Source organism: Colossoma macropomum, unplaced genomic scaffold, assembly GCF_904425465.1.
Source record: "Colossoma macropomum unplaced genomic scaffold, Colossoma_macropomum, whole genome shotgun sequence".
Taxonomy (NCBI): Eukaryota; Metazoa; Chordata; class Actinopteri; order Characiformes; family Serrasalmidae; genus Colossoma; species Colossoma macropomum.
Window position 1 is genome coordinate 31,635,247 of NW_023494802.1, and position 13,166 is coordinate 31,648,412.

A 13,166-nucleotide genomic window follows, 5' to 3' on the forward strand; every position below is an offset into this window, starting at 1 on the left:
TGACAAATAAAAACCTTACAAATTTATACAGGTGTTTAATTGCAAATCACGAAATGAACTGAACAATCAGGTACGGATCAATATGTAAAAAACTTTCATTTCTGTGTTTTATTTGTTCAAAATATTTTTTTAATGCTTATTTGGAGGAATATTTGAATTCTAGCTTTAACACGCACTATTCAAACAGCAATTTACAACTCGTGTCTCCCTGTGTGCGTGTGTGTGTGTGTGTGTTACCCTGGTGGTAGCGGGCCTGTGGCGACGGGCATCCTGCTGGGTGCGGGCGTGACTGCGAGGGCTGGCTGCGCGGGCTGTTCGTGGTTGACTGCTGGGGTGGAGTCGACAGCCGCTGCTGTAGTGGCATTAGGGTTCCGCACTGGTGTCTCTGCATGTGCCAAGTCACCGCCATCAGGGACTGAACCATTAGAAGTGCATGCTGGGGGCAGAAAGGCCAATTATAAACTCATAATTAAGTTCATGGAAACCACAGAAATTTACCAAATTTTGAAAATCCAGTCGATTCCTCATGCAGGACAGAGACCGTGTCTGACATATTACATCAAAAAGTATTCAACGACACCAGCTCACACTAATTCTGCACATTCTTATTACTCTCTTTTCTGGGTCTTTCAATGGTTTTGACTTAATGCTTTAGATTTATCCATTTTGCAGAGAAATAATTAAAACTGTACAGTTTAAATCACACTTCATCTCCTAACTACAATGTGCATAATAACTTCACAATTACTGAATAATTCATAGCAGGTACAGAATAATTCATAATATTTACTAAATAATTCATAGTAGTTGCCAAATTATTTGTAATTCAACAATAATTGAATAATTCATAGCAGCTACTGAATAAGTAGTAGTAGTTGCCATAATTCATAATAGTTACTAAACAATTCATAGTAGTTACTGAATATTCACAATTATTACTGTGTCATTTTATAGTAGTTGCTAATTCTTCAGAGCAGTAACTAAATAATTTTAGCTACTGCTAATACTGAACACTTTATACTAATTACTGAATAAATTGTAGCTATATAATAAGCCTCATTACCGAATAACTCAATAACAGCCTGGAGGTTAAGCAAAAAAAACATTGTAAAATACTCATCATCATCATCAGACCTGGCATTGAGACTGGTCTGCGTGGGGTAGGCGGTGGGGGTCTAGAGGGTCTTGGGGGCCTTAAGGGTCGTGACCCCCTCACTGATGCTGAGGGAGACCCTGTTCCATTCACAGCTCGTCCGTTAGGGGTGGAGAGTCGCTCCTGAGCATCCGTCACCGTCGGGGAACCTTCTCTACTCCTCCTGGGAGACACGCATACACAATACTGAGTCAGTGCTTTCACTCCAATCAAGCTTATCTGATGCTTATTGTGATGATGCAGCTTATAATGTGTCACCACAGCCACAGTTCCCACTACCTCATACTGATTTCCTCATTATTTTGTGAGTCTCCGTTTGACAGGCCTAAAACAGAAAAAAACAAATAAACAAAAGCATTAATCAAAAATCTCAGATGTCTCTGATTAGACAGGGAAAGATCATAATCGGTTCGGGGGAAAAATATAAACAAAGAAAATGAGAATGTAAATGAAAATTAGAGAAAGAAAAAGAGAGAGTGGGAGAGAATGAAAGACATCAGTGATAGAGAGAGAGAGAGAGAGAGAGAGCTAGACAGAGAGAGAGACAGAGCTAGAAAGAGAGAGAGAGAGAGAGAGAGAGAGAGAGAGAGAGAGAGAGAGCGCGAGAGAGAGAGACTCACTCTGGTTATTGGCTTCAGCGGAGGCGAACATGTCCGGGTCGACCTGCATGCCATCCAGACGCACACTCAGGTCCCCCACCACGTCCGTCTGGTCTCTGTCTGTACACAGCGGCAGCGTCTGCTGCACATCACACACTGCAGAGAAAACAACGAGAGAGAAAACAGCGTCACATTACTATACAGACATACTATACTATACACACAGTGAAGGCTAATATTTGAAACCACTGCTTTTAACGGTGACACTCGATGACACTCAGCACTGCTCGATTTCTCTGAGCACCACAGTGTGCCACTCAGCATTCACTTGCATGGATATAAATTTTGTCAGAGTAATATATGTCAGAAACTTGAGCTATAATGCTTTTAAACTGGGGTGCAATCAACAGGCCCTCTCTGGAGCCACAGAGCAAACAGACTGAAGTAATAAAACAGATTGGAACGCGTTCAAACAGCACTTATCGCTCTCTCAGCTCGGATGGATCATGGAAATGAGGTAGAACAGGTATCACCAGCTGGGAGAAATGTGACAAAAGCCACGCGTGTACCACATGCGCAGTAAAGCCATTTGGTTAAAACCCCTAGCAAACGCAGACATGCCTTATCACCTCTCACGATCACTGACTGCAACGAAGCCACAGAGAATCACCCAAACGGAGCTGCATATTATACACTACTAGGATCAGTTTTCGCCTTTTATAACCTTGTTTTATCTCAGGTGAAACTACTGATAAAGTCTGCTTTAGTTTTACTGTTCACAATTTTACTATATAGTCAAAAGATTTCAAAACTGAATGTTATACAGTTTTTCCACAAATACACTATACTTGGGTGGGCCCCCCTCAAGTTTACTGATGGCCACCCAAGTTTTGTTCCATGTCTTTTCATCTCACTTTAACAAATTCCAAAGAGAAAATGTTACAATTAAAAAAAAAAGGCCAAGTGTCACTGAGGCAAATCATCACTCCTTCTCCCTGCAATCATTTCCACGACATAAACCTTTGGCCAAGTTTATGAGGTGCTCAGCAAGGTCTGACATTCACTTATTCAATGCCTTAATTAAATACCCAATTAAGTTAACAAATGCTATTATGAGCTTTGGATATCCATATATTCAAACAACATACCCCACAGTGCTCCATACAGGTTTGTTTCAGACCTGTGGGAGACCCTATTATTGTTTGTCGTAGTTCGTCGCTGCATCCACAAATGCTAATTAAAACTCTAAAACGCAAAGAAGAAGCCACACATAAACAGGATCCAGAAACGCTGCCACCTTCTCTGGGCCCGAGCTCATTTAAAATGGACTGAGAGGAAGTGGAAAAGCGTCCTGTGGTCTGACAAATCATTTGAAATTCTTTTTGGAAATCATGGGGGCTGTGTCCTCCGAGCTAAAGACCACTCAGCTTGTTATCAGTGCACAGTTCAAAAGCCAGTATTCATGATGGTGTGGGGGGCATTAGTGCACATGGCAAGGCATCTGTGACGGCACCATTAATGCTGACCGATATCTACATGTTTTGGCAACATATGCTGCCATCCACACAACGCCTTTTTCAGGGAAGGCCTTGTTTATTTCAGCAAGACAATGCCAAACCACATTCTGCACATATTACAACAGCATGGCTCCGTATTAGAAGAGTCCGGGCGCTAAACTGGCCTGCCAGCAGTCCAGACCTGTCACAATTGACCCTATTATTGTTAAAAATTATCACATTTTCCAAATATATCAGAGTACCAATGTTTCAGATGATATTTAAGCTTGCATTAAAAGTTAACTAACTCATGCTTCCTGGGGTCTGCTACTCTATACTAAAAGAATGACATGGCTTGTTTTGTTTGGTCCATTTTGTTCTTTTTCTCTTAAAATCACACCAAATGAACCTTATGTGGTTTTGAAAATATTAACCAAATAAACATGCATTTCCAGAAAGAAAAATTACTCTTTACTTAGTTTTTATGTATTTTGAACTGCTATTTCAAAACAGGCTGAAGCATTAGGTAATGATACGCCTAGTATATACCTATGATAATGATATATACTTATCGCTGCCATCGGAACAAAACCTCATATCTCCAAAATGACTTAACTTTACAGGAGAAGGAAACAACACTTTTTTTCCAAGCCATTTTTGGCACATTCTCTTAGTGCATTCACCATAACATTTTCACACAATGTAAAGAGTAACAGGCATTTTCAAATTATGTCAAAAACTGAAAAAGGACAAAAATGGAGATACAAGGTTTTGTTCATACAGCAGCGTTATACTTAAAACCTAACACACTTAAACTACCTAAAACTTATTATACTTCAACTACTAAAACTACTACTCGTATAACTAAGGTTGTCAATAAAAATCACTAAAACAAAACAAAAACAAAACACGATGTTGTTTGACACCAATATCAACCAATCAATCCCTAATCAAAACAACAACAATTGCAAAATTTTTGCCATTGAAATAAATCCCTAATTAAGATCAATTTCACTAAGATATGTCAAACAAATATCAAGCGTTTATTCTTAAGCTTTCAGAAAGTTATTAAAAAAATAAAAATAAAAACAACAACATACAATCAGGTGTGCCCAAACTTTTGACTGCTACTATATGCCATTAAACAAGCATTCCCCATCAGGAGTGCTTGTGGGATTTCACATCTCACTATGTAGTTGCTATGTGTTTTAGATCAGCTACTTATTCACATTATTTTTTTTTTTCACAAAGTGGCTGGTGTTGTAATAATTATGCAGCCTCACCAGTGCTCGTTACTAGTGTTAGTGGCCAACGCAAAGCTTTCCAAAACGAGAGAAAACCAACTAAAAGAGGCCATTCATATCCTGATGAGTGTGATATTGCAGGCTGGGGTGGGTGGAGCTGCTCCTAGACAGATCACTGCCACCCACACTCACAGCTAAGAGACCAGAGCCCCAGAGTTCGTGTGGAAGACTGTAGAAAACAAGCCTCAGGAAAAGGCATGTAAATGTAGAGCTTAAAGGAAGAGTCTAGAAAAAAACTCTCTCTGATGATGTATCTTTGGAGGAACTTTTGAACCACTTCAAATTGCTTTGCAGTGAATTTTTCAGTCAATACCGTGAGAAACTGTACCGGATATTGTAGGAAAAAAAAACAATTCTGCAACAAATCGCCTGAAATATGACAGCTGTTTGTAGCGCAACATGTGAAATAGGTCACATGATTAGCCCAATTTTAACATAAGAACAACAAGTAGCCTGCTAATTAATTTTATTTAACAGAGTAAGGTGTGGTTTGGTATAAATCATGTTATTTACTAAGTACTGTTTCCAGAAGAGTAATAGACTGCTTGAACAGTCTTAGATTAAATGAAGTTATGTGAGTTTTAAGCAGTTACTTTGTGGCAGAAGTTGGACTGGGAGAGATATTGAATTAAAGGTTAAGTTTGGGAATGACCAGGAATGGTAGTGGCCAAGACAAGCAGGAATTTATCCAAACATCTGCACAAGTATATAACTGTGGCTAGGTAGCTACGCCAGGCAACAAATCACTCAAGCAACAATGTCAACAACATTTGTCAGTCAAATCAGACTAGCCAATAAACATATCAGGAAAGAATTTAGCGGATAAAACGTACAGTGGGGTGGAGAACAAGCATCAATAAAAGTCCAGCTTCACTTGGGCAAAGTAGTGGAAGTGATCTTTTGTAAAGTAAGCAAGCAAGCAAAGTTTATTTATATAGTGCTTTTTACAACAGGTGTTGTCACAAAGCAGCTTTACAAGGAAATCAACATTACAGAAAGAAATCCGGGTCCAAGCCCCCATGAGCAAGCCAGAGGCGACAGTGGCAAGGAAAAACTCCCTAAGAGAAACAGGAAGAAACCTTAAGAGGAACCAAGACTCAGAGGGGGAACCATCCTATTCTGGTCGACACCAGATAGTAAAGTAGGCACTGTGGACACTTTAAAACTATGTGTTACCGTAATTTTACCACAGTTAATGAGTCTAAATAAAACTGTCTAAATAAAACAACCAACACAGTTTTTAACTTAGCAGTTAATAGTAAATTTATACAGTATATTATATATTATATATATCAGCCAATACTTTCAGTATCGGCATTGGAAAAAAATATCTTTCACTTAAACCCATTAGGACTGTCAGGGGACACATTTGTGAAATACAGGAAGAAATGTGCGGAACTACAGCAACAAAGGAGGGAGGGACTCAGTACACATGGGCATTAACATCTTAATTCTATTTACAATCGCAAACACTGTAAATACAAGTCAAACAGCAACATAAAGCCAAGACTAAAGCTCTAAGTCAACCGGACAGCAGACTGGTTGAGGTTAAATGGCCCTCATTACCTGTGCAACAAGCTTCTGTTTAAATCCCAGGTCCATTCATTCAACCATGCTGTTCTAAAAGGTCTGAGTACCTGAACCCTGCCTCGGCCCAGCCAGCGACATCGTCCGACTTGAGGTATTTTAGTGGATCAGCAGCAGAGTGAAGGTGCTCTTTGTAACAGTATCTGCTTCCTCATAGAAACAGCTCAGCAGCAACAATAATAAATAAAACACCGGCGTCCACGTCACGGATGTCAGACAGTGAGTTCTTATCCGATCTCTTAAAACATATAATGCAAACAGGCTCATACACACATGCACATATGCTGACCAAGCACGCTGGGAGACACCAGTCAGAGGACAAGAACAAACAAACGCACGATTCCCAGGACGTCGAAAACAAACACATGAACAAACAATGAACCATTCAGTGGCTAAAACACTCGCTCTCTCATGCACACAAACACACACACAAAAACACACACACACACACGCGCGCGCGTACACAAACACACACACACACACACACACACACACAGACTGTTGTCAGATGAGTTTAGAGTTTAAAGGAGGAACTGAGAGCCCTCATTTGACAAACTGAGCCAACAACAATCGAAACTGCTAAAGAAAGTGCCCGGTTTCTTTCTTCGTGATACCCACAAACAGCACTGGCCACTCAGCCTACAAAGCCAAAGAATCTTATAGCCAAAGGAAGAGTCTGTGGCCAGAATTACTAAAGGTGTTTATATAAACACCCCTGGTCAAACGCTATGCTCTGTTGATTTTCTAAGTGAATATAAGTTAACACATCCTCAACAGAGAACACACTCAAATATTACCAGTATTTTGCCAATTTCAATGCACAATGTCTATTTATTTGCATTAACATGTATAGTTTAACATACTGAAAAAAAAACATAAAATATAAAACGTGTTACAACCCATTTTCACTGTTTCCCCCAATATGTTAGATTCAGCAAAAAAATATGCATTATTTGTGCACAATTTAACTCAGAAAATCAACAAAATATGTAATTTGAGCACTTTGTTCATAGGACCGCACATTGTATTTACAATTAATAAGCAATAATGAATCAGTACCAAAAAAAGAAATTTTACAGCCAAAGCCATATTTCACTGGTTAATGCTGGTTTTTAAAAGCCCTGTTGATTACATTTAATTAGGACCTGGAGAAAGTTTCTTTCACAGGGCTACTCAATAATTTTATTTTAATCCGTATTGGTCACGTCTTTGTTTTTGTCCCCTCCTCCACTGAGAAAATGACAGGCCAGACCACCTACTCTTTTGCCAAGTTCAATGATGGTCTGCTAATTTTAGGCCCTTCTGGATACACTTCTGTCATTTTTCAGGATCATCGCTTTGCACTGGGGAAAACAAAAGGTTTTCTGATACCTGCTGCTCCATTTTATAAGTTGTAAACTACAAAATGATGAATGTTTCAGAAGAGTCTTCATTTACTTGGTCTAGGTGATAAGACTTCTCCCAGCGCTCTACACTACAACAGCATGAATAGTAGGAAAAAGAAAAAAACAAAAGCCCATCACAGAAGTGAGATCCCGCAGGTTCATAAAATGGGTGATTAGAATTGCAGTTTTAGGTAGGAAGTATTACTGTTGTGCAATGTTGTGAATGGAGCGTGATGACAGGACCACATGTGGGACAAAAACTGGGCTAACAGAAAATACAACCTCCATAAACTCGCTTGTCCTTTTTTACTGTCTGAATGCTAGAGTTTCATCACTGAGGAGACGCGTAAAAATATGATTACAGATGTCCCCTGATAAACTAACCCAACCCAGTTTTTCAGGTTTTTTAAACAAAGGCCAACAGACCTCCACAGATCACTTAAGTTAGCTTTAAATGTTATGAATATGAAGGTCTGCTAAGGGCAGGTAAATGCATCTCCCCAAATGCACCACTGCATAACAGTGAAGGTGAAAGTGGATACTTCTACACAATCATGACACTAAAATAATGATATTAGACATCTATCTATCACACAAACATTAATCCAAAGGGGATGAAAAGAGGAACGGCAATTTAAAGAGGATGACTTTGGTCATTCTACTTGAGCAGTGGGATGTTCGTTGAGCTCATTTTGTTGTTTATGAGACCACACACTAAATTTACAGCTGTTTTACATCAACTGCTGGCCACCTTAGTATATCTGAACTCTCACACACCCTTTAGAGTGTGTGGAAGCTCTTGCTTTCACTCTCTGGTGTCTGGGGCAGGGCAGGGCAGGTTACTCACGCTTCATGTCGTTATTCTTGAGCGTTTCGCTGATGTCGAGAGTGGCCATGCCCAGCAGCAGGTCGGACTTCAGCGTCTGGTGACTCCATACGCGGAAGATCAGCTTACTGAAGGGCGTGACAATCCTGCAAGGGAAACACAGTGACAAACGACATCATCAATGACTGTTAATTACGTCACTCACACAGGGCTGCCCTGCAGAGCAGCGTCACAGGCGTGGCTGAGTAAGAAGAATGGGAGATGAGATAAAAAGAAGCCATAAATAACACGACAATCATAAATTATCATAAAAGTAAATCATCCACACTTGGATCGTGAGTGTACTGGAATTCTAAAGGTAATTCTAAAGATAACAGGCAACCATAAAGACTTTAGATGGAAGAGCACGTGTTCAAGCAACAGAGTCCTGACTTTCAAAAGTGTTTTTCTGTGTTTTGTTCTAGGTTTAATTTTTTTCTTTGTTTACTGAGGTCATACAGACAGATAGATAGATAGATAGATAGATAGATAGATATGTATGATACTGCAGAAAAAAAAAATGACACTGCATAAACAGTGTCTGTGGTCGTGTTCATTACTTAGCACTCACACAATGAGATTCTGCTTCCACTTGGGGCTGTGAGTGTTGGTGCATTTCTCCGTCTTCTTGGACTGGCCGTCCACAGTCAACTCCACATAACGATTGGAGCTGAACCAGTTTTTCTTGCTCTCCTTCAGCTTGGCTGATATTTCTGTAAAGCAGGAAAAGATGCTATACATAGCTATACATAGTGCACTGGTCCGTGTCTGCTGGAAGTGCAGGGAAGTCTTTTTAGTTTAATTGACAAATGCAGTATAAATAAGCAAACATACCTGAGATCTGCAACTGTGCTTTCATGGGGTAGCCATTGCCAGGGCCTGGCTTGGGAATGCTGCAGGCCATGGCACAGCGCCGGGCCTGAAACCTGGAAAAATCAAACGCACACAAAGACTTACAGAGAGCAATTATGCACAGATGCATGCAGTCAGTCATATTACGACATTTCATTCTGTGAGCTTTGGGAGGATGGACAAAATTCACATGAAGAACAGCAGTGATACACTCTAAAAAGCTTACTGAAAAACAATAAGTAGGATTTTTTTATGCAATGTTGTAAAAATACTATTTAACGAAGAATAGAAAGAGGAAAAAAAACAAACAATTGGGTGGAAAAACAAGCGCAGCATGTTGACATCCAAGCATCTATTTGTTATTATGTAGTTTATGCAGTTAGTACATTGGTTGTAGTTGTTTATGGGCTCTTTATAATTGGTTAAAAGTAGTTCGATGTTCCATAAGTTCTGCCAACCCAGGAAAGCATAGCATAATGTAATCATCACAATAGCAATAATGCATCCCCTATGGGTGGAACAATATGAGAATTTTGGTCCAATATCTGGTCTCATTACAGTAACACAACACTTATTAGATAAAATGCAGATATTAGCACAGCAGTCCAGTGTCGCCTGTCCTTTTCCAGAGTACAATAAATACATCATCAAATATTGGTTTGAAATATCAGTCGAATCTAAACATCATATCAATGATAATGATCTCTCTACATCCCTGGTATTCCCATATTGCCCACCCTCGCTCAGCCACACGGTCACAGTTATGGCTGCAGAGTTAAATACAAACAAAGGTAACAACAACGTAGAGAAAGTCACACGACCAACAGAACCACGTTTTGGCCACAAAACAAGAACAATCATTTTCCCTCCTTATATCACTTCCTTATAACATCTTTCTTCAGAGCCCAATAACGCCCTCTCCTTCAGCTAATCCTTAAGCAAGAACACATGGAGATTGTGTAATCATGAATATCATCATGGCTCTGATTTGGTCGTAGGCCTGAGCTGACAGCACGTACAGCAGATCATCACAGCCGTGATGTTGTTCACAAGAACATAACGTTTTATATGACAGTTCTAAAGACAAAAGCAAAGCAAAGACACCCTGGACATTATATTAAACGTGCTTTAATATGGGCAGTTCCTTCCACCAAAAAGAGTAGTGTGGCAAAGGTGGCTTCGCATGATATTCGCTGGATATTCAACTTTCTCTCCTTGATTTCTCATTAAATAAATGCTTTAAAACAATCAAATAGACATTTTCTCCATAAAAAAAGAAGAAAGAACAAACTACAACCAAACACATTTTTAAATTATCTGTCATTAAATTTTGCTGAACACAGCGTTTCAGAAACGCAGATCACAGACGCTCTAGTCAGCCTCTACTCTGTCTAAACCAGTGGTCTCCAACCCTGGCCCTGGAGAGCTACCTTCCTGCAGAGTTTAACCTGTATCCAGTAAGCCGTCCCACCCCTTACTTAACGCTAATACATCTGATCCAGCCATGCAGGGACTTGAGAAGAGGCTGATTAGCTGGAGCAGGTGTGGCAAATTGTGGTTGGAAATAGGCTCAGCAGGAAGGTAGCTCTCCAGGACCAGGGTTGGAGACCACTGGTCTAAACAGCGCAAAATATATTTCCCTCGTATTTAGCAAAAATACCGCCAAATCACATTAAATGGTAGCAGTAAAGTGAGTGGGTTGCTTTAAACCTTAAAAGAAGATACTTGCTTCACTACAAGTGATTGATTTTGTGTTCTTTTAGTTAAATACATGAAAAATAGAACTTCCACATGCCTTTTGTAGATGGTACCTTAATGACTAAACCAAGCATAACATAATATAATCAGCAATATTTAACAGCCTTTTTTAAAAAATGTTTGGTTGTAGTTCATTTATCGTCTTGCCAGTAGTGAGAAAACGTAGGTGTGATCATTTTAGACGTGTATCATGAGAAACTGTGGAGAGAAAGTCAAATATCCAATAAATGTCTAATACAAAACCAACTTTACAGCATTGTCACAGATACAGCCATAAAACTGTAACAGTCTCAATTTAAGCTCAGCTTTTCAAAACTTCAGTAATTGCCTGATTTACCCTGAAAGCGATCTCGTTCCAGTCTGTCTGTAAAGCATTTCACAGCTCATCTTGCTGAATTCTGTTCATTTCCCTTCATTAATTTAATAATAATAACAATAATGATTATTATTACTACCACTATTATTGAAATTATTTATTCTCTGTTGTTGTATGTGCCAAAGTAGAACAGTTACCTGTGATGCAGTCATAACTTGCACAACGGAATGATACACTTGTTTTATATATATTTATTCATTTTATTTTATTATTTCATATATATTTATTTATTTTATATATATTTTTAAATATCATTTATATATGTTTAATCAGTAAGGATGCATAATGCAACCAGAAAGGTCTTGGCAGATAATTGCTCAAAAAATTTCATCGTACTTTGGAAGGCCAGAATGTTTGGTGGGCTACTGCACTAAATACCAGCATTTTATTCATGTTAATGCATTTGTAACCCCAAAGAAATGAACGTTATTTAATTTATTGTGAGTTAATGTATCAGTATTGGCTGATATGTACATAAAAATTACTTTATATCAGCTTCGGCCCACAGTTTTCATATTGGTGCATCCCTAGTTATCATTATCATGCTGTAATGTTCTACACTTACAAAATCACCACCGAGTTAGGCCTAACCACAGACTTGCGCTTTCTCTGCTTTCACTGTGCATAATTCATTCTTTTCACTAGTTTCACTCTCACACACACAGGATGTGTATAAACTTTCACTCGGGCTGCTTGCTGGGTTAATTATTCATTGCCGCTCATGTGGCCTGCCGCAAATACAACCTGTATAACCCAAACTTCTTCTCACCTCGTCAATGGTGGTGGTACGGATGGCTGTCATGTGACACACTATAAAAAGCAATAAGACATGAGAGGGCGTTTGAGGACACTGGATCATGTCTAACCGCAGCCCTAAACCATGTGACTTTTTTTACCACATTGCTAAGAGCTGCGGATACAACACGATAAAATACACCAATGTTCAGTAAAAATGTATTATTAATAGACACTGCAGTAAACAACTCTTCCGCCAAGGAGTGTAATTTGTTAACAGACTGTTCAATGTTTTGTCTCAGACTTTTATGCGAATACTGACAGGCCATTGCTGACAGACCCACTGCTGATAGATCCACTAATGATAATAGCGTCATAAAGATACCATAATAAAGATAAAGCATTTCCTCATTGGGATCCATCACGAGCGTCTAAGTGTTTCACAGTTAGAGAACCACGCCTCACTTTCCTGACACAGACACAAGAAAAAAGAAACAGAAAAAGATGTAAAAACAGATAAACTTGGCTGAAGAGTAAAAAGGTGAAACCTTCCTCACTGCAGCTATTGACAGCCATCTTGCCCCATCAATGGCTGCATCATCTACAGCAGGCGTGTCAAACTGGGGACCCTCCAGGCCAAAGTGCCGCAGAGATTAGCGTTTACCCTCATCTAATGTTCTGAAGTTCATGAAAGTCTTGCTAATTAATTGATGAGCTGTATCAGGTGTGTTTAGTGAGGCAACGTGCTGGAGTCTGCAGTGCTTTGGCCCACAAGGACTGGAGCCTGACACAAGTGGTCTACATGGACACTGCAATCATGGATTTCACTGACAAAACCTTTAGAAGGCGACCAAATACACTCAACAGAGCCCAACCGATATGAAAATTGTGGCCAATACTTCTCTTAAGGGCCTAAACATTCTGATAATCAAGACTACTGACTAATTTCATTTTAAATTTTACATAGATTTTACTTTTATACAGCGATTCTAGTCAAAAAAGACTGATATGACTGACAGTTGTCAACTGTAAATTGTGAAATACGACTGTCCTCAA

The 13,166-nt window shown here is 39.3% G+C and overlaps 1 protein-coding gene across 2 annotated transcripts in view; it reads right to left on the reverse strand.

Moving 5' to 3' along the window:
* The window catches only part of itchb (itchy E3 ubiquitin protein ligase b), a 32,619-nt gene that overhangs the window by 16,053 nt on the left and 3,400 nt on the right, over window positions 1–13,166 (reverse strand). The window contains exons 2-8 of one of the 2 annotated variants that reach the window (XM_036590901.1): window positions 9,224–9,315; window positions 8,961–9,102; window positions 8,372–8,496; window positions 1,774–1,908; window positions 1,433–1,478; window positions 1,135–1,316; window positions 238–436 (exon numbers count right to left, since the gene is read on the reverse strand). In XM_036590901.1, the coding sequence (XP_036446794.1) occupies window positions 238–436; window positions 1,135–1,316; window positions 1,433–1,478; window positions 1,774–1,908; window positions 8,372–8,496; window positions 8,961–9,102; window positions 9,224–9,293 (899 nt within the window). In that variant the 5' untranslated portion in view covers window positions 9,294–9,315. Of the gene's footprint in view, window positions 1–237; window positions 437–1,134; window positions 1,317–1,432; window positions 1,479–1,773; window positions 1,909–6,118; window positions 6,959–8,371; window positions 8,497–8,960; window positions 9,103–9,223; window positions 9,316–13,166 lie in introns of those variants that run through there. The other variant, XM_036590903.1, reaches the window with a different exon arrangement.